The sequence below is a fragment of the Eurosta solidaginis genome, chromosome 4 (genome assembly GCF_040869045.1).
Source record: "Eurosta solidaginis isolate ZX-2024a chromosome 4, ASM4086904v1, whole genome shotgun sequence".
In the NCBI taxonomy this organism is placed as follows: Eukaryota; Metazoa; Arthropoda; class Insecta; order Diptera; family Tephritidae; genus Eurosta; species Eurosta solidaginis.
Genome location: NC_090322.1, coordinates 45,492,531 through 45,515,306, shown reverse-complemented (window position 1 = coordinate 45,515,306; position 22,776 = coordinate 45,492,531). Strand labels below are relative to the sequence as shown.

General features: G+C 38.3%; 1 protein-coding gene across 1 annotated transcript in view; it reads right to left on the bottom strand.

Moving 5' to 3' along the window:
• LOC137248490 (uncharacterized) overlaps positions 1-22,776 on the bottom strand; it is a 197,190-nt gene that overhangs the window by 78,300 nt on the left and 96,114 nt on the right. Inside the window, exon 3 of the mRNA XM_067779425.1 lies at positions 16,759-19,326. Within this exon, the coding sequence (XP_067635526.1) occupies positions 16,759-19,326 (2,568 nt within the window). The remainder of the gene's footprint in view (positions 1-16,758; positions 19,327-22,776) is intronic.

The following is a 22,776-nucleotide window of genomic DNA, read 5'->3' as shown; positions in this document are numbered from 1 at the left end:
AACGGCGAGTTGAAAACCCATTCGACACCCCGATTCGATAATTCGCCCTGTGCCCTTTCGCAATCGAAGACTTCGGTGAATCGTTTTGCTTCGTTATTAACGCCAACGAAATTTTTTCCGTTATCTGATCGGATCCTTAGGGGCACACCTCTACAGTTTATGAAATTTCTTATGACCGCTATACAAGAGTCGGTGCTTAGATCATGAGCTATTTCCAAATGAACCGCTCTTATAGTAAGGCAAGTAAAGAGAGCCACCCACCTTTTTTCAGTGCTGCGTCGAACAGTGACGTTTAATGGACCGAAATAGTCTAGGCCAGTGTACGTAAATGGCCTAACGTATGGTGTAAGACGGTCGACAGGAAGGGGTCCCATTAGAGGAGGCACAGGGTTCGTTTTCCGAATGCGGCAGACTTGGCAACTAGCGACAACGCTACGTAAAATACTCCTTAGACGTGGTACCCAATAATTTTTTCGTACGGCACATAATGTTGCTTCGGTGTTTTGGTGCCCCATGACCTCATGATGATGCATTATAACTAATTTCGTGAAAACGTGTGTTGACGGCAATATTATGAGATGTCTCGTGTTCACTGGTAACCAACTGGCAGCTTCGATGCGCCCTGATACACGTAAGATCCCTTCTTCGTCGAGATATGGCAAGAGCTGTAGCAAAGAACTTTGACGAGATATTTCTTGCCCACTACGAATTTGCTGTATTCCCATCCCGAAAGCTTCGTTTTGAACAGTGCAGTATAATAGACGTTTCGCGGCTTTCAAGTCGCTGACAGTTAAACCATAGCAATTATTTCGTTTTTCAACTTGGCGGCGACAAATTTTGGTAAACAAGATCACCCAGGCTGTTGTTCTTATCAACCTGGTGAAAGAAGAAAAATTAGTAAAATTTATAAATTTACAACTTACAAGGTTCAATGCGTATTGCGGCCGAAGCCCATCATTGACGTGGTCAAGGTTAATTTCCTAATGTCTTCAGAGGGCCGTTCACTTTCTGGTTGGCGCAGAAATGAGGGGCCCTTTACCCAGCGACTGTTCTGATCAAATGTTATTTTGTGATCAACTCGCGTAGCTTCATCAGCTACGTTTTCATTTGTAGGTATCCATCTCCAATTATTTAAATTTGTGGCATTTAGGATTTCGGAAATCCTATGTTGAACAAAAGGCTTGTATCTTCTTGTTTCGCTTCGAATCCAGTTTATGACAGTTTTTGAGTCACTCCATAGGAAAAACTGGTTAATGACTACTTCGTGTTCTTCCCGTACGGTTTGCGTAAGTCGAGTTCCTAGGACTGCTGCCTGGACTTCTAGGCGTGGTACGGTGAGAGGCTTTAGTGGAGCACATTTGGACTTTTCGCTGACGAAGGCAACACTAATTTCATCGTAATGGTTTTTTGCTCTCCAGTAGGCAACAGCGGAGAATGCGGTCTCGCTGGCGTCTACAAATACATGCAGCTGCAATTCCTCTGGTTTACCAATGGTAAAGTAAAATCGTGGAACGTGATATGCTGTCACTGCTGGTAATTGTTTACGCCATTTTTCCCACGATTCAATTACCTTGTCAGGCAATGGCTCATCCCAATGCGTTTGTTTACGCCACGTTTCGCGCATTAGCAGCTTCGCACCAATGACGTAGTGACTAATGAACCCTAGTTGATCAAATATTGACATGACCACACTAAGAAGCTCTCTTTTGGTTGGTGGTCTGTTACCTTTAATAACAGATACATTTACTTTGTGAAATTTCAATACGAAGTTAAAACAATCTATACTTGGCTGCCAATGAAGACCAAGCACCTTTTCCAATAATATACCTTCTTTTATACCCATGGTTTTTATTTGATCCACGCCGTCCAAAGCGGTGACAGCCTTAGCGGAGCTCGATGTAAAATTCCGTAGCTCGAAGCCAGCGTTTAAATGTATATCTCGTACCTTTGTTGCAACGGCGATAGCTTCATTTTCGGTGTCGAAGCTGTCAACAAAATCATCCACATAATGAAAATTTAATATAGCTTTTACTGCACGGGCTGCGTATGGATCTTCAACATTATATTCAAGCGCATTTCGCGTCTTTACGTATTGTGTCGCACAAGGCGAGCAATCGGCTCCAAATGTCATCACACACATCTCATACACATCTGGCGAATTTTTGTTCTCACCATCTCTCCATAAGAAACGCTGGGCACATCTGTCTTCTGAACGTATCAGCACTTGGTGAAACATTTCTTTGATATCATCGCACACGCCCACGGCACGTTCACAAAAATGGAAAAGAATTGACGGTAAAGATTTGTATTCCTGCGGGCCTTTCAGCAGATGGCGATTTAGGGATACACCATTGACTTCCGCAGCAGCGTCAAAAACTATTCATATCTTGTTTGGTTTATTCGCGTTCACCACTGCAAAGTGTGGTAAGTACCATGTTCGAGGCGTTATCGAAGCGGCAGCGAGTGGTGTCAGCTTACGGGCATACCCTTTCTCGACGTATGAGGATATCATAAGTTTATATGCCGAAGCAAAACTTTCGTCCCGACTCATGCGTTTTTCAACGCTTTCCAGTCTCTTCAGCGCCATATTGTAACTGTTTGGCAAATAAACTTCGTCTTTCCTCCATATTAGTCCGGTTTGAAACCTTCCGTCGACAGGGCTGGTTGTAGATTCTAATATGGCTCTTGCTCGAACATCGTCTTTACATTCAACGGGCGTGGCAGCACGTACGCCAAAACTTTCAATTTCAAAAAATTTAGCAACCATGTTGTGCAGTGTATCATCAGCGCTTCTATCTACATGTAAACATATGGACGGCTCAGGCGGACGTTGGCTAGTTGGACCAAACACTACCCACCCCAGCTCTGTATTGGCGGCGTACGGTCCATTCTTTCGCATGGCAATAGTCGTGGATGCAATTCCCAAGTGGCAGTTATCTATGCCGATGAGCAACTTTGAAACAGCGCCAGACTGTGGCTGTATAGGAAGCTGATGTTTCGTATCACAAAGCAGGTCGGCGTGACTAAGGTTTTGTGTTGGTAACTGAAGATTTTCGACGGCGTAAACGTTGCGCATCTTAAACTTCTTTTTCACACGTGCCCCGCTTATGTATAGGTCTACTAGGGTCGTTGACTCTTGTACGGCATGTCCACCAAACCATTGGACGTTGAGACTGTGTGGTTGTCCACGTAGATTTAATTGCTCGGCAAGACTTTTGTCGATCATAGTGATAGATGAGCCTTCATCCAAAAGGGCATACGTATCGATTTTTTTCTGTCCTCCATATACAGTTACTGGAAGAATACGGAAGAGGAGCTTATGTTGTTTCGTATTGATGGCGCAGCTTAATACTGCAGCTCCATTTTCGCTAGACTGGTGGCTATTCATTTGCACTACTGGTGGGGACTGGTTTATTACAACAGGCGTTGAGGCCTTCTTCGATGACGATGATGTTTTTGTTTGAGCTGGCTTGTTCTCGTGAAGGAGCTTGTTATGAATGCGGCTGCATCCGTCGATACCACAAGCTGTTCGTTGCTTACAATCACGCGTGGTGTGACCTGCATTGAGGCATGCAAAACACAAACGGCGGGATTTGACTTGAGCCCATCTTTCGTTCACGGAAGCTTCAATGAGGCGTTTACAGTCATAGGGCTTATGTTGGCTCTGTCACATCGGACATTTCTTCCGTGGATGTTTGTCATCTACATGGAGCAGTACTCGGCGTTTTGTATCACGGGCGACAAAGTGGTTTTCACCATGTATCGAACAAATAATATCGGCAAGTGAACTTACCCAATCGCTGAAATGCACTGTGGTGGCGCGCGGCTGTATGGTGTTGGCATACCTCCCCCATTCAATGCGCTTGCTCATTGGAAGTTTGGAGATCAAATCATCGAGTAGTGTCGGATTGGCTAAACGATGGTCGGCGTTCGCTGATTGCAAGAATGCACAAATTTTGTTTACCTTAGTCGCGAATGGAATCAACTTGTTTAACGCGTTTTCAGGAATTGGCGCAATTTCCCTTACTTGCATCAGCTGGCTACGCATGAGCTGCTCTAGGCGACCGAATCTACATTTCAATTGCTCTATTGTGCAATTTACATTGTTTGGGTGTATCAATAAAGACTTTACAGTTTCGCGCGCATCACCCTTCAAACACTTTTGTAAACGTTGGTTGTTGTCGAAGTTCGTGTAACCATACGTTGACGTAGATTCGGTAAATGCAGTGTAAAATATTGGCCACTCTTCAAGGCGACCACTAAACTCCGGTAGGTCTAACAATTTTCTTGGCATAAAGGCTGTTTGCGATGAATACGACGTATGTGCGTTGGCGTTAGAAGGCGGCATATATAAATTCGGTGAATGCCTTACGAATGCGTCGTTGACATGAAATGCGCTATATATATTGTTGGCTGTACTATAAATCATTGGCTGCGGCGTGGTACCATAACTAGGGTGAGAAATTGGCTGGCTTAAATTCGGCTGCGTGGCTAACAGAGGTGCTTGCGTCGACGGCAGCAGTGCTGGCTGCGACTGCTCAACTACGCTGCTGGCGTATGTGACTGCGGAGCTACCGCTTCTCTGAAGAGCTGCTCTAAGGGACTCGTTTTGCAGGTCACGATCCCTGACCTGTACCTGCGTGGCTTGTAAATGGCTTTCAAGCAATGCAAGTCGTTGTTCCATAGCGTCAAATAAAATACATTGTGGGATGGCATACCCGGCGTGGCATTTCCAGAAGCTTCGGCATTGTTGGCAACAGACGTGTGAATGTCAATATGAGTGGGACTTGCCATGGCTACAGAAACACTTATAATTTCTCCTAATTCCTCTGTAATTGCCTGGAAAGGAACAGAATTAGTTTTGAACGTGATTGGGCTGGTATATTGGTAATTCAGGCGAGGACTCCTCCTTTTTGGAGTACGTAACATTGGTTTAATTTAACACGAACTTCCCAATAAGACCAAATGTATGGCGTTGTGTAGTTTGAAGAAACAAATTCGACCGAAAACTTTAGCAAAATTCATGCAAACTTGTTAAGATCCAAAGTGAGTAAACTTGTCGAATCCAAAGCAAGCAAATTGACAAATATAGCAAAATAAAGTTGGCAAACTTATACTTTAACAAGCAAAATAAAATTGTAATCGTTGGCCCCTAATTTTTCAAATTTAACGCGTACAATAAAAAACTCCGTTTCATTGGATATGCGTTGTGTACGCTGTGCGTTTATTTTGCTGCGTCTTCTCTGGTTGCTGACCAACGATTAATTCGAATTAGTCATGTACAAACAGCGCAAGCTCACAGCGTCAAAAATTATATATTATATTTTCACATGAATTCAAAGTAACGGGAAAGTACATATGTGTATGTTTTTCTGACTTCAATTTTACATTGTGGAAACAAATAGAATATAATAGAATAAGCGAATTATGTATTTACATAAACGTATATATGAATGCATGAGTAAACTTCAAATGAATTATAAATGTATATGTGCTATGTTCATGTGTGTATAGGTACGTTGATACCACATAAAGCGAATAATCGAATGTAAGAATGCAAAAAGATAGGTCGCAATAGATTATAGAACGTGTGAGCGTATTGTGGTATAGGGTAGATGAGACGTTCTGCGACACACATATTTACGTATTTATATGGCGGCCGCCGTGGCGTGATGGTAGCGTGCTCCGCCTACCACACCGAAGACCCTGGGTTCACACCCCGGGAAAACCAACATCAAAATTTTAGAAACAAGCTTTTTCAATTAGAAGAAAAATTTTCTAAGCGGAGTCGCCCCTCGCCAGTGTTCGGAAAGCACTTCGAGTGTATTTCTGCCATGAAATGCTCTCAGTGAAAACTCATCTGCCTTGCAGATGCCGTTCGGAGTCGGCATAAAAGAAGTAGGTAGCGTCCCGCCAATTTGTAAGAAAAATTAAAAAGGAGCACGACGCAAATTGGAAAAGAAGTTCGGCCTAAAATCTCTTCGGAGGTTATCGCGCCTTACATTTATTTATTTATATGGTAACATAGGTACTTTCATACAAAGCTGTCGCAACAACTTTTTTTGTTCATTTGACTACTAAAACGATCAATTACGAATCAACGATTTGTGCGCAATTGAACCATTTCTCCTTTAAAATACTCTCTTTTACATACTCTCTTAAACCTAGCTTTAATGTTAGTAAGTAAGGCTTTATATATGTATATAAACATTACTTTGAATAAAAAACATTCTTCTTGTATGAAACTTCAAACGAGTAAGTTCAAATCAGAGTTTTATTTAAAGGTCGAAGTGGATCCAAATCTACAAATGAAAATGTTTGGTATGAACTAAAATATGCTTGTCCAACATGCTCCTGTGCACTGAAAAAATGCAACAAGCGACCTTTACCATTTTTAACCCCAATGGTTTGACATCGTCAAATTTTCCATAAGGAAGAAGATTTTTCTGCCAAACAACACAGTTGGTCATGACTATAAAACCCGCGACCGCATAAAGTATGCTGTTGTAGTAACCGTATCTTGCCCAATAAAGGAAGAAAAAACGAATACTTATGTTGCAACTCTTAAATCGAAAAATGCATTGGAATATGAAGAGGAAAATTCTGACGGTTCAGAAATTGACAAGGAATTTCTTCCAACTGGGGTTCTAACAACGGAACCTCATGTAGTCTCAAATGAAGATTTCCGCGACCTTGTGCGTGATTTAGGAGTATCTTGGAGGCAGATATAAATTTTGGGATCGAGGCTGAAACAGTGGAATATTGTCGAAAAGAGCTTTAAGGCTACCTTCCCGAGGGATGACAACCTATCGTCCTTCGAAAAAATATTCCGAGCTAACGACGTCAATAATCCAATTTTTTATTGTTCAGATATAGACGAGCTCTTTGTTTGTTTTCATCACGAACACCAACTAAATTAAACTAAACTAAACAAACCAGAAGAGTGTCGTTTATTTTTGTACGGTTCGTGCAAAAGTAAGTGTTTTATCAAAAATGTCTTTACAACTGAAAAAAAGCTTACATACGCAATTTTTTTTTTTTTTTTGATCTGCCAATTTATTAGGTTTGAAAGCTATCCTACTGCATAACGAGGACCAGTTTCCATCAGTTCCAATAGCATACGCTACCAATATGAAAGAAATGTATGCGGCAATGAAGAAAATTTTACACTCCATACATTATGATAAGCATCAATGGCCAATTGTTTGTCTTTGGAAAGTTCTCACAATTCTTTTCGGAATGCAAGGAGGATACACAAAATATCCTTGCTATCTGTGGGACAGTCGAAGAAAAGATAATTTCAAACTCAGTGAATGGCCGTGTAGGAAAACACTCGGAATAAGAAAAAAACGTCGTTAACATTCCACTCGCTCAGAACGATAAAGTTATTTTGCGACCGCTACACCCCAAGTTGGGCTACACGAAGCAGTTTGTCAAACGACTTGACAAAAACAGCGAGCCTTTTTTGCACTTGAAAGCCGTGTTTCCAAAACTAAGTGACGCAAAAATCAAAGAAGGAACATTTAGCAACCAATTTTGATAACCCATGACTTTTCTTACTCGGGATAAATAGTCCTTCAGGATGAATGTAAAAAAGAATTTTTTTTTATGACACGTTACATAAAAAAGACGTCGAACTGTGAAAAACGGGGAAAAATGGGTAAATCTTAGATAACTTTTGGAACATGTCCCAATGTTTTCGTATACAGTATAAACAAATATATATCAGCGTAAGGAATCGAAAATCGGTTAAAACATGACGACGTTATGATTGTTAGAGTGCGCGCACTAGAGGTGTTAGACAATTTTGAAACACATTATCATGATGTACTCGTCAAGGCCTACAACGTAAACTAGGTCACTTGCATTTTTTTTTTTGCATTTTTTTTTTTTTTTGTAGCACCGTGTTTTCTGAAAAATTATGCCAAGAGAGTATTTAAATTTTCTTTTATTGTTTTGTTTTAATAAATTGGTGTAATCGGTGATGCAAATTCCCACGAAATGTTGAGCTGGCATTGAAAGCGCCTGTTTTAAACGGTTTTATTTAGCTTGACTCTGTGTAGCGGCCGGCCGGCCGTTGTGAACGAATATTGTAATTAAAATTTAAGTAAGAACCCGATAACAATGCAATGATAAGAAAAAAACTCCGCTAGGTGGCGCATGGATCGAAATATTTAAAAAAATCCTATTTGTGGTTCGATTTGGCTCATATTTGGAAGACATAATACATGCATGAATAGAAAGCGACCTATGAAAAAAAAATCGCCGCTAGGTGGTGCAAGGATCGAGATATTAAAAATACTCGTATTTGTGGTCCGATTTGCCTCATATTTGGAACAAGTATTACATACAGTCCGATAGAAGTGACATCAAATTACTTTGGAGTTCGAGGAGGGACCAGCATATGTGGCGCCGAATCGAGTAGTCTTTGGAAGGATAAGGTATTGAGGACTTAGATTGTAACAAATTGTCAGGAAAGAGTCCTTGTAATAATGAGTCACTAAATGAACTAAATAGAATGAGAAATAATAGGGAATTAAGTAAAAACTAAAAACTTGAAAATAAAATAATTAAAAAAAAGTTAAGTTAAACGGTTTTATTGAAAGCAATACTTACATTAAGTAATAATAATATTAAAAGCTAGAAAATAATTAGGTAGGTCCTAGGTGCTAATCATCACACTCCTCATCAATCTAGGGCGCACATAGGTAGATTTTAGACATTTAGGCGACCATAATGGAATTTCTGAAAGTTGCCACAATTACAAAAAAAGCACTCCCACAGCTTAAGAATTGACAGGGGAACAATAATTCTACCCCTTCCCATCCCTCGCTTATCTGGCGTTAGCTGTCAAGTAATCGGAATTTAACTATTTCTGAAACGCGTGTTATGGCATTTTTTTTAACCTATGTGAAATCGCATGTTTTAACGTGAATATTTTAAGTTTTAAGACAATTAAATCGAGTAATTGTGATGGATTCTGATATTTCAGGTAAATACTAACATTATTAATGGCGTTTGTAATTTTTAAAAGTTATAAACTGATAAAGAACCTATTTTATTTAGGATGTTAAAAAAAAATTTTTTTTTTGCTTTTTTTTTTATCTTTGGTGTTCAAAACCAGTTTTGTTATGTTTCCAAGTCCGTCCAAGCGAAAATTAGTTTTGAACATGGTTCTTGGCACAATTAGCTTGCCAACTGCATTAAATTTAGCTGCATATACTTGCAGATAGGGGGTTTGATACACACTTGTTGATGTACAACATGAAAAATAGCCTCACTGCGCAGGTATTTTTTAGTGTTACACAGTGTAATATCTATTCTAATATAACCGATTAGTTATACAAATTATTATAAGTTTTCATAAAACCTATAAAAATTTACCCTAGATAAGAACAGAACTAAGGTATTACACTTCTTGCTGTACAACAAGAAAAATAGCCTCACTGCGCAGAAATTTTTTAGTGTTACACAGTGTAATATCTATTTTTTTAATATAAGCGATTAATTACACAAATTCACCCCTATTCTGCATTTCGATGACGTTCCCGTTCTACGCTCCGCTTTAATCGAAGTGAAGTGCTTTCATAATTGTAAGTGTGTTTTTGTCGTTCTTTTGGCCGATTCCCTGCCGTGGCGAACAAGTTTGGTTAAAACGGACTCCTGCATGAATATAGTTGACATTTTCTGAATTTTAAGGATGCTAATTTCATTGCACTGGCCTAAAATACTTTATAAAGGTTTATTTATTCTTTCCGCAAGGATTGTTTACGTTTTCGCTTCATCTTCCTCTACGCCGACAGCTTGCTTTGGCATATAACTGGACCCAAGAACAGACACAAATTATAGCTGTCTATTATAATGGAATCAATAGCCGCGGCATTATTTATGGAGTTGGAAAGCAACGCATACGAAAATGGCCAGGAGAGAATGGAAGGGCAAATATTGCGAGATTTGTGTAATCCATTTGAGATGAGTGACGAATTGTAAGAAATTGAACTTAAAAGTGGTAAAGTTTAATGACTTATTTTCTTATTTAGGTTCAAAAAAACTTTCGACTTAACAAGGATGCTTTCAAGTATGTGTTAGATACTTTTGCGGGGCAAATACGTCCAAGGACTTCGACATCGACATGTTGTTTTTAACCTGGAAACATATAAAAAACAATCATCATCAAGCCTTCTACGTTTCTTAACAAGTTTTACTTACATTTTTGTTAAAATTATGTTATAAATTATTGAAAAAATAAAAAGAAAATATTTTTCCGCCAACTAATTTGCAACTTAGAAAAACGGAACTACGATCGAAATGCAGAATACACAAAATCGAACGATTCGAAGTAGGATCGAAAGAGATTGGAACACAGAATACCAAAATTGTCAAATCGTAAAAATTCAAATCCAAGTCGAAATGCAGAATAGGGCTGATTATTATAATTTTTCATTTATTAAACAGTTTTAAGAAGATATAGGAAATAAAATATTTTTGGCCGCCTAAAACTTGAAAATCTACCTATGTGGGGGGTTGATCAGACAATTAAATAAAAGCGTTGGGCGCGTGAAATTTCTAAAAATGTGAGGCGTAGCATATCTATCACCCCTATTCTGCATTTCGATTACGTTCCCGTTCTACGCTCCGCTTAAGTCGAAGTTGGGTATTCTGCATTACGACGGAATCGTAATGAGAAGAGGAAGATCAAATGATTTTTCGAAATCAGCTGTCTGTATGGAATGTGTGAACACTGGAACAAAATAAATTGAGGAAAATTTGTAAAAAACACTGGAAAACGTTTATATTTTATTATCCAAGCCATTTTGTACAAAGAAAAGCAATAGAATATATTGCCGCAGTGTTATATTTTTTTGAGTGAAGTGATTTCATAATTGTGTGTTTTTGTCGTTCTTTTGGCCAATTCCCTGCCGTGGCCACCAAGTTTTGTTAAAACGGATTCCTGCACGAATATAGTTGACATTTTCTGAATTTTATGGATGCTAATTTCATTACACTGGCCTAAAATACTTTATAAAGATTCTCTCATTCTTTCCGCAAGGATTGTTTACATTTTAGCTTTTCACCTTCCTCTACTCCGGCAGCTTGCTTTGGCATATAACTGGACCCAACGAACAGACACAAATTATAGCTGTCTATTATAATGGAATCAATAGCCGCGGCATTATTTGTGGAGTTGGAAAGCAACGCATACGAAAATGGCCAGGCGAGAATGGAAAGGCAAATATTGCGAGATTTGTGTAATCCATTTGAGATGAGTGCCGAATTGTAAGACATTTAACTTAAAAGTGGTAAAGTTTAATGACTTATTTTCTTATTTAGGTTAAAAAAAACTTTCGACTTAATAAGGATGCTTTCAAGTATGTGTTAGATACTTTTGCAGGGCAAATACGTCCAAGGACTTCGACACACATTGGGGATTAAGCACTAATTTCATTCAAAACCACTTACAGGTACGAAAAATCAACCGATTGCAACAATGTTTACACAGAAATTTTCGTAATTGAATTCTGAAGAGACTCACATCGCTTGATTCTTCAAATTAATTTGTTTATTAAACAATTTGTTGCAAAATAGCCTATTCTTTGCAGAACTTTATATTATAATACGTATTTATGTATCATTTTCGTGACACACAATTTTTGCTCAATACTTAAGAGAATGATATACACTTTAAGACACAGTAGGTTTTGCTAATTGACATACGTTTTGTAAAATTAATTTGTTTAAACAATTTTTTAAAGAACATTTTGCAAAATTGTTTTTTATTTTTATTTTTATTTTGTAATTAATGTAAAAAATCAGGCGATGTAAGTCTCTTCAGAATTCAATTACAAAAATTTCTGTACAAAAATGATTAAAGTCGGTTAATATTTGTGATATGCAGGTGGTTTTGAAAATTTCGCCCCAATGTGCGACATCGACGTTGTTTTTGACCTGGAAACATATAAAAAAACAGTCATCATCAAGCCTTTTACGTTTCTTAACAAGTTTTACTTACATTTTTGTGAAAATTCTGTTATAAATTAATAAAAAAATACAAAAAAATATGTTTCCGCCAACTAATTTGCAACTTAGAAAAACGTAACTACGATCGAAATGCAGAATATACAAAATCGAACGATTCGAACTTGGATCGAAAGAGATTGGAACACAGAATACCAAAATTGCCAAATCGAAAAAATTCCAATCCAAGTCGAAATGCAGAATAGGGGTGTATATATATATAAGTGAAATTCTATGGAAACGTATTTCCCACACTTCAATCATCACCAAATTTTGGATATAGGCTCTTCGATCAGCACGAAGGTTTTAGGCTAAAAATAATTTTGATATATAAAAGCGGCGTGGCACCTCCCATACAAATGGAATATTTGGTACTGCATACCTCTGAAGCTATACATGCCAGAACATTGAAATTCAGTAAAGAGTTATCAATCCCTAACACCACCAAGAAAATGTGGAATTGGGAAAAAATGGGCGTAGCACCCGCCCTACAAATGGGATTTTTCAGAACTATGGTTATTTTAACACCTAAAGTTTGACTGCATTGTTGAGTTTGGCTGTTATTCCTTTTGGACGTTTAGTAATCTGCCGCCGTTAAAAAAAATGTGTTAGCTTCAGTATATCTACATCTTCTATAAAAATCAAATTCTGTGTGTGTGTCCCCTATGGAAACGTATTTCCCACACTTCAATCATCACCAAATTTTGGCATAGGTTCCTTCGATTAAGACGCAGGTTTTTCATATTTCAGAATTAAAAATTTTAAATAATTTTTTTTTTGCTATGTGAACGAGCAATCTTAGCTCCCAAAAATTATCATTTTAACAAAATCAATGATCACATTTAAAACACAATTCCTGGTGAAGTGACGAAATATAAATCGATCGACACAGTTACAGATGAAGATCAAATTGTGAATTATCCAATTGAATTTCTAAACTCTTTAGAACCACGTGGAATGCCTGCGCATATATTAGCTTTGAAAATTGGCTCACCAATCATGCTTCTTCGGAATTTAGACCCACCAAAATTGTGCAATGGAACCAGACTTTGCTTTAAGAAATTAACGCCGAATGTAATCGAAGCAACAATCATCAGCGGTAAAAGCAGAGGTGAAGATGTGCTCATACCACGGATCTCAATGATTCCTATAGATTTCCCATTAATTTTTAAGCGCTTACAGTTTCCTGTACGCCTTGCTTATGCAATTACAATCAATAAAGCACAAGCAAAATCGCTTACTGTTGCAGGATTAAATTTAGAGAGTCCGTGCTTTTCCCATGGCTAGCGATATGTTGCTTGCTCTAAAGTTGGAACGCCTAAAAATTTGTTTATCTTTGCACCGAACGAAAAAACGAAAAATATTGTGTACCCACTTGCATAACAATAAGATAAAATAATAAAATGTTTTAAACGCCGGGTAAAGCTAGTCCTGATTAAGGTTCAGTTGGTCTTACTTATGACTATCAATATATGCAAGCAGGACATACATTATTTATGTGGGTTTGATTCTGGATAGGTAAGAGTTTAACGTGTTACAGTATCCATACCGAAGTTGAGCTAGAGTGACGCGCGTCTCCCTATAGATAATGCTTTCCTCTTCTGTGTGTTCAGGGTATTTATCTTTAAGAACGGGGTTCGCGGGGCAATTACTGGACAGAGATCCGATGCCTTTTTGTGGATATCACTGAGGACCTGTTTGGGGCTTTCTTCTATATACGGCTGTTTTCTCAGGTGCCGTATTTGATCATAATGCTTGCAGAGATGCCTTCCTAAGCCTCTGCGAAGCGGGGCCTCTTCAAGCAGATGTCTATTAGGATGCCAAGGTTTCTGGGTATTCAAGGGAAACTGTTTGTTCAACATTTCAATTCTCTCCCTAATGCGGAGTACTCTCGCGTCACTGTGTAGATGGTGTTCTAGGGACATAAGGAGAAGCCCATAGCGGTTCTGAGGGCAATGTTTTGGCAGGCTTGTATTTTCTTCTCGTGAGAAACCTTCTGCTTACTCCAAGCTGGAAAAAGAAGCGGTAAAGATGGGTTTGATGGTGAATGAGGACAAAACGAAGTACCTGCTGTCATCGAGCAAAGAGTCAGCGCATATGCGCCTTGGCAACCACGCTACTGTTGGCAGCCATAATTTCGAAATAGTAAAAGACTTCGTTTATTTGGGAACCAGCATCAACATTAGCAACAACATCAGCACTGAAATCCAGCGAAGAATCAATCTTGCCAATAAATGCTACTTTGGACTAGGTAGGCAATTGAAAAGTAAAGTCCTCTCTCGGCGAACGAAAATCATACTCTACAAGTCACTTATCGTACCTGTCCTGCTATATGGGGCAGAAGCATGGACCATGACAACAGCAGATGAAGCGGCTTTGGGAGTGTTCGAGAGAAAAGTTCTTCGAAAGATTTATGGACCTCTACGCGTTGGCGATGGCGAGTACCGAAGAAGATTTAATGATGAGCTGTACGAGCTATACGCAGACATCAACATAGTCCAGCGAATTAAAACGCAGCGGCTGCGCTGGCTAGGCCATTTTATGCGAATGAAAGATGATGCTCCGGCCAAGAAAGTGTTTCTATCGGAACCCGCCTATGGAAGCAGAGGTAGAGGGCGGCCCCCACTCCGTTGGAAGGACCAGGTGGAAAACGATTTAAACTCCCTTGGTGTGACCAATTGGCGCCGGTTGGCGGAGCGAAGGAGCGACTGGCGCGCCTTGTTGGACGGCCATAACCGTTTAGACGGTTAAGCGCCAATTAAGTAAGTAAGTAAGTAAGTAAGAGAAACATTCAGGCTTGGCGACCACATCGGGGAGCTTTGTCTTTGTCTTTACCCCAAGTGCAGCCGGCAATAGAATTGAGGAGTTTATGGCGGCCGCCGTGGTGTGGTGCTCCCTTTTAAATATTTCCTACAAATTGGCAGGACTGGGCCTACATGTTTTAAGCCGACGCCGAACGGACGTAATCGATGAGTTATCCTTCTGTTATCGATAAGTTTTTGATTTATTATTCATAAATTATCGTTATGGTATAAATATGCTATCGATTTTAAATCGGATTGTTTCCTACTTGCGATCTTGCGTTCGTTATTTTTACAATTTAAGAAAAGTTTGTTCAAATGCAACACTTAAAACTATTTACTACGCTTTAGTCCACTCCAATATAGTAAACCCTGTTGGGGTGGCGCTTCAAGTAATAAAATCCAGCAGCTTCTAACTATTCAAAAATGGGTCATAAGAAAAATATGTAATGTTGATCGTTTTCACCACTCTATGGAGTTGTTTAGGGATCTGAAAGTTCTTCCTGTTAAACATATGTACTACTATAAAACGTTAAAGATATTTTTCATTCGCTGTGGGTATTTACATAGCCTGGTCTCGGATAGTTATAACTTGAGGCAAAACTCATATGGACTTGTGTATGTCCCGACCTCTCGAACAACCAACTTCAACAACTTCTTTACGATCGTTTCTTGTAAAGCTTTTAATGCGTTGCCTGCATGTACATATACGTGTCACTAGAAATCTGAATGAGTTTCTGGGAAAGGTTAAATCTTTTCTACTAGAGAAGTAACATGAAGACATCAAAATTTTGCTGAACCCTAGCATTTAAGAAAATATATGTACATATTGGATTAATATAATTTATTACTTATTATTTTTAATCAAACTTCACCTCTCGCACTATTTTACATGTTTTTAAATTCAATTTTATTCGGAGATGGCATTCGATACTAAAGTACATATATTTTTACAGAATGCCTTACTTTTCTTTCTGTAATTTTGGTTAATTTAATTTAAGTCGCTATTGTAACATATATGCTGTTTTGAAAGAAAATGAATAAAAAATGAAATGAAATGAAAATGAAATGAATTTCTTATTGGAGCGTTACCGAAAAGGTATCTATATATTGTAAAAAGGATATTATGTAACTTGTTTTAGGGAATTTATAGATTTGTTATCGGAGTGTTATTGGAAGTTATGGAATTCACTCATTATCAAAAAAGATTTCATATCGAAAATTTATTGATTTTTTATCGGATTATTACCAGTTTGCCATCGGCATGTTGCCGATTTGTTAAGGACGGCTCATCGGGCTGTTGTGATAGAGACATAAAATCGATGACAAATGTGTATCCCTTCTTTGACAAGCCGATAAGAAACCAATAAGAAGCCGATGTGATGACTCGGCAATAACAAGCCGATTACAAACCGGCGATAACTATTCGTTATCGATAATTAGCCGATTATAAAACCATAAAAACCCGCCGAAACTCTTCTCACAGCATTTCTTGAAATTATTTTGAAGAATAATTGCGTGGAGAATCAAACTGTTGGATATCAAACTGTGTAAAATTTTATTTGCAGTAAAATTTAATATAGACGGTATGTTATTTGTGAATTTAAAATTATTTGACCCTAAAAGGCAATTTTCAATGTAAAATTTTGAGTTTAATATTTTGAGTTAAACATGGGCCCGTGTCGTGTTTTACGATCTGTGATCGAAATAAATTTTTCAAATTCAAATGGTAGCAAAAAACACAAAAAAATGTTGGGCTCTATGCATAAAAGTCAAACGAGCAAAAGGCAGGCTTATTACATGTAATAAACCCGGATTTTACTCGTTTGACTTTTATGCATAGAGCCCAACATTTTTTCAAATTATTGTTATTTTATGTGTGTGCTATTTAAGGATAAGAATGTTTTCCAAGTATGTAAATATATACTAAGTAGTAGCTTGCCTGCTTTCGCACGGACCGTGGCGCCTTCATTTGCATCATATCGGGTGTATTCACATTACAATGACGTTTAGCACTTAATGATAGTGGTGTACAAGCTTCCATACATCCCTTAAAAGCAGAAACTTCATATCTGGGGTGTAATAAACTTTTACCCGGTGGAGTTTGGCCAAAAAACTCAAATGAATCATCCAAGTTTGTAGTAGCATTTTTCGCCGCAAACAAAATTGATGATACTTTTGGCAGCTTTGGCATATTATTATGTTGCTCTATTTCGTACTGTGCCATAGTTGGGATGGGAATGCTTGGTAGTGTCTCAGTCTTGTCTTCTTGAAATTTGGCCAATGATCGTGAGTTCAAAAAAAATTTAGACACGGTTTCAGTCTTGTCCTCCTGAAAACGAACGCTACATATTGCCAATCCAGCTGCAGTATCTTCGCGTTCATCAATCCACGTAAAATTTCCAATTTGCTGTGCCGGAGTAGTTGCAGGGTCAGGTTGAGTTTCAATTGATTCATGCTTGTTTACCGCAGGCCTATTATTTGATTGTGGTGTTGTAGTGTTAGCTTGTGTATGAATATTTTCGAGCGATGATATCACTTCTGCCGGCATAATGGACAATTCACGAGATCGCTCTTCAAGTGGCTCTAGCGCTGTATGAGGAAATACTAGACGTGTTACAACCTCACCATCAGATGTGCTATTCGATGATTTCGTACCACCTGTTGTATGTGTGCCTTGAGTGGTAGCATGTTCAGATGTTTCCAAAATAGTTGAAAGCTGTTTTGCCATTAATGGTGAATATTCAGATGGTTCGTTTATAACATTCTCCTGTTCTTCTATAATCTGTTCAATGGTTGGTGAGGGTTCAGGACTAGGACTACGGATAACTTCTTCTGATTGTTGAGGAATAGGTTTTAAAATTGAGCCAAATTGACGTAGCGGAGCCACTTTTTGCGACATTTTGGGTGTGCTTACAGATTGAGATTTAATAAATATATTAAATGTTTGCGTTGAGCATGTTTCATCAGCATCAAATAGTGCACCACATATAGCTCCTTCAGAACCACCATCGTAACCAGTTAATGGCGATGATATTGATACTGATGATTCAGTATATATATCGAATGCAAGTTTGTTTGTAGACGTTGTACTTTTACAACCGATATTCGAAGGTAGTGTGTTCGGCAACGCTGGTGTTTTGAACTTAAAATCAGAAGCAGTGGGCAAAATACCAGCGCTATTCTGACAAATTAATTTTGTTTTACCTACAGAGGTGGTTACAGTAATAGCTGGAATATTGTTTGCTGTGTCCTCAAAAATTTCAAATGGGGCTGCCAATTTTACTGGTTTTAAATTTGTATCAGATTTTTTGATATTAATATCTGTATGAGCTGCTAAATCAATATCTTCATGCTTATAAGTACCGATTGTTGGCTGATTGTTTGTTGTGCCTTCGAGTATTTCAAACTTCGTTGCTAGATTTGTTGGGTTTAAATTTGGTCCAGTAGACTCTGGGATTTCTTTTACGAAAACAAGAGAATAATCTGGCACATTGTTATTTGATATTAATTTAGTTTCTATAGCCCCACCAATTGCATTATGTTCCATAGTATTGCATTCTTTAACGCCACTTAATGCCAAAGTTCTTCTTGACTGCATTATTGACCTTCTTGAAGGAAACAAACTTGTGCGTCGCTGCACTCGTTCAGTGACCATTCCACATGTTGTCTCATCCATATCAGCATCCATTAAAATTGTATCATGACGCCGTAAATAATTCGCCATTAGCTCTTCAACTTGATATTCAACCTTTTTTGCCGTATCATATAACTTACTAAAGCATACCTTAAGTCCTTTCATCATTTCTGGTTCAAAATGAGCATCCAACTCCGTCAATTTTTGTGGTTTTGATTGCCTAGCAAAATTCGGATATTGACGTACATTTACATTAATATCGTTACTTCTCCAATAAATATCACGTTTAGCAGTAAATGAATTTGATACACCATGCTTGCGAAACCAACAATATGCACGGTATTCCTCTGGTTGAAATTCCACATTTGGTCGTGGATACATACAGCTTTTATTATATTGTGGAAAAGTACGTGGGTCTGGCCCATTCTCAGTTGTGACCGGTGTAATCCATTCTTCTTGTGGCTGATTTTTATGCTTAAAATTGTTCGGATATTTAAATGGCATAATATTTTCCTCGCCTTTATTAGTAGTTGTTTGTAAATACTTTTTTAAATTATTTATATCATCATCATCACAATCCATTTCTTTGTCCTCATGTATATTAAAACCTAAATCAGTATTCCTAAGCGTTTTACTAAAAAGTTTTCCCGCCTTTTTCTGGTTGTGCGCTTTATTCCATGGACCTGGTTCTTTAACATTTTCCTGATTTCGTACTGCATCTATAATTGAATGGACGACCGACTTTCCATCCTCTTGCGCCAGAATTTCATGTTCTGTGTTAGTAACAGATATTACGTTTAGAGTAGCATCTTCATCGTTAAATACTGCCATTCGTGTGTTGCCGCTGGCTTGTTGAACGGAAGTGGCATTAGCCTGCTAAAAGTTAAAAACCAACACATTGAATAATCGTACATATTTAAGAAGGTTGAAAAACCACAAAATATACATTTTAAATAAATTTAAATTAGGTTTATATGTACGGTCCGCGAGAAAAGATCCCTAACTCGAATGCCGTTTATTTTACACAGCGCGAAAGTAGTGTACGCTAGCTGTTGCATGTTGGTCCGCATAAGGCACAATTACACTCCCCTTTGACTGCTCCCCCCACCGGGTTAGGATTGCTTAGAATATACCCACGGCAGGTATGCCTATCTTAAGAGACGATTAAAATACCAAATTGATTCAAGGGGTTGCCAGCGCAATATATAGCTTCTCCAACCCACTTGTTAACCTCACCTACCCGTGGCAAGTCCTGTATTTTTAGCAGCCAAAGCTCTGGCGACCCCATTTTCTTCAGGGATCTAGGGGGTGGGAGGGCGTTATGGACTAGGTTTCATGTGGTCATACTAAATCGTTCCCGAGATGGTCGTGCTAGTACATTAATGGTGCTTGCTACCGGAACGTAGCGGATTCGCATCCAGCAAAGGACTATCAACAGATAACACTCTCCAAATTCTTCGAGGAATATTTTTATCGCTACAACGCTGACTGCTAATATGTCCAAAAATTAATATAGATATCGATCTCCGGTTTTAAAAATCTCTAGAACGAACTTTCATTCGCAATAAATCGTTAAACAAAATAGAAATTTTTTCGAGTTAGGGGTCTTTTCTAGAGGAGCGACACATATGCATTTTTATGTAAGTAACACCAGCTGCATGCTAAACGAATTAAACCATCATAAGCCAATTTAAACACCCACTGGAAACCTTTCAAAAATTCATTTCGATTTCGACGTTTCATAATGTAACCAGAAGAGAAAATCATGTAAAAATAAAAAGATTTAAAAAACTAATAATTAGCTCGAAAAAAAAGAATTTCTACAAAAACTTATCAATAACAATAACTTTTTATTGGTTCTTAATAAAGATATTTATATTATATTTAACCTATGACATTTCCAACCGAACGTAGGGCCGTTGTGGTTGTAGCGATATGCGGGCGTCCCCGTTTATCGTGCAGAGCTCCGTGTCATCTATTTCATACACCAAACATCTACGGGGGATTGTAGATGTTAACGATCTCGAATACGCATCGGCTGACCGGGCAGATATTCTTTGACGCTACAGGACACTGTTGTAGTGCTGCTTGGAATGCACCTCACTTCGAATGCTTTTAATGATACAAATATACATACACACAAACGTTCATATTTTACTGACCCAGATAACCACTTGAGTACATTTGCATTTGCCAAACCGCCTCATATATCGATTAGTCACACCAACCAATTTATGTGCGGATCATATTGACAATATGTAGGTCACTACAATAATATGCTGACAAACAATTATTTATTATGAAATCATGTACTTTTTAGTATGTAAGCATTAATGTAACTATGTAAGTGTAGGTTAAGAACTTTTTTATAAATAGAAATGCGTTTCTTTAATAAACGGAATAATAATTTTACGCTACACATCGGCGTTCCTTTTTATTTATTTTAGTATTACACTGTCCCTGCGGCCGATGTCAGCATCAAATATATTATAATGCACAGTTTAATGAGTGATACATCCGAGTCAACCTCCATTTCCTCTCGCGCCATCATTTATATAGCCGTTGCAGCCGGAGCAAGTCTGCAAAGCAGATTTTGCTGTAACCAGTTAACCTATTACAGACGCCCTCTCTGACGGAAGCAGTATCCGGCAAAGGACCGTCAACATCGATAACACTCCCCAAGGCCTTCGGGGAGTGTCCTCATCGCTACAACAACAACGACATGACCTGCATTTCGGTGACCATGCAGACGCAATTGTCAATCTCACCTACTCGTGGCGTTCGTTTGAAGCTCGAATATGCCTGTTTTATTTGGAGGCCGTATCATGAATGCCATATTGTTAGGCTTGAACGTGTGCAGAAAGCGTTTGTTCGGTTCGCGCTGCGCTCGATGAACTTTTCTGAACCGATTCCATCTTATAAATCCAGGTGCTCACTTATCAAATTAGAGTCCCTGGAATGCAGAAGAACTGTCCTATCGCTCACGTTTGTTTATGACATCATTAATGGTGTAGTTGATGCACCTTGTCTCCTCAGGAGTCTCCAATTCCATGTCCCTATAAGGCCTCTTCACAATATACCGATTTTCTATACGGATTGTGTCCGAACCCTCTATGCCTCAAACGCACCTTTGCTTAGAGCTATGACCGACTTTAATCGCATCTCTGATTCTTCAGCTATTGATTTTTCTCTTTCTAAGTTTACTTTTAAAACAATACTGATATCTTTTCAAACAGATAAATGTGCTGGTCAATCTCGTTATAGCATGTAAGTTTTATTGTGTCTATACTCAACTTATGTACTATATTATTAAATAATTATCTAATTTTAATTCAACATTGTTATCTAGTCTGTAAGGGCTTTAAATGCCATAGACTGAAATAAAGAAATATGAAATATGAAATATTTCTGTAGCAGCCGAGGCTCTGGCGACCCCAAGTCCTCAGAGAACGGCAAAGGACTATCGATCGATAACATTCGCCGAAAGGGGAGTGTCTTTATTGCTACAACAGACAACAACAACAGGTTACAGTTATACGCCTGTCTCAAAAGGTGACACTCTTTCGCTAAGACAGCTATGATTTAAAATAACAACTAACTCCCTTGTCTTTCCTGTTTTATCGCCTCGCATAACTTTATTCTATCACCAACAAAGTCTTCGACCACCTTATTTACGATGCGGACATCAAGCGAGCGATGGCATTGCGGTACCGTCCGGCACCCATAACTTTTGAGTGAGACTTTCTATAATGACCTGCATTTCGGGGATCAATTGCACCTAAAGTTCAGAGCAGTCAATCGGTCAGCCGTTTGTGTGTTACGGGTATGAAACTGTTCTTTTCAATTGAAGCAGGGTGGGACTTTTTTTCCCGATTTCCCAAGAGCAATTTTTTGTAATGTTTTGTTAAACAAACAGTTGAAAATATTTGCTATGTTGGGAGAAGTTTTGTTTCTCTCCGAAAGTAATCGTCCGAACGGAATATTTTTTAAATTCAGATAAAAAAAATATAAATATTTTCGTTGCATTACTATAATAATTTTTGTTACTTTTTAATATTTTTTTTATAAGCAATTAAAGATATTAACAAATTGATGCTCGAAACCAAATTCTTGAGATGCGAGATAGTTTGAGTTACCTAGGAAACTTGCTTTTCCAACAAGGTTGGAACAAAGAGATAAGGGTGTTAGATGCGTTGCTTCCACATCGCAACTGCAAATATTGTTGGTGTAAGATTATTCAGATCGAAGTCGAGCTAAGGCTAGGTTAGGTTGAACTGACCGGTCCATGAGGACCTCACATAGACTGAATAAGTCCGTAGTGAT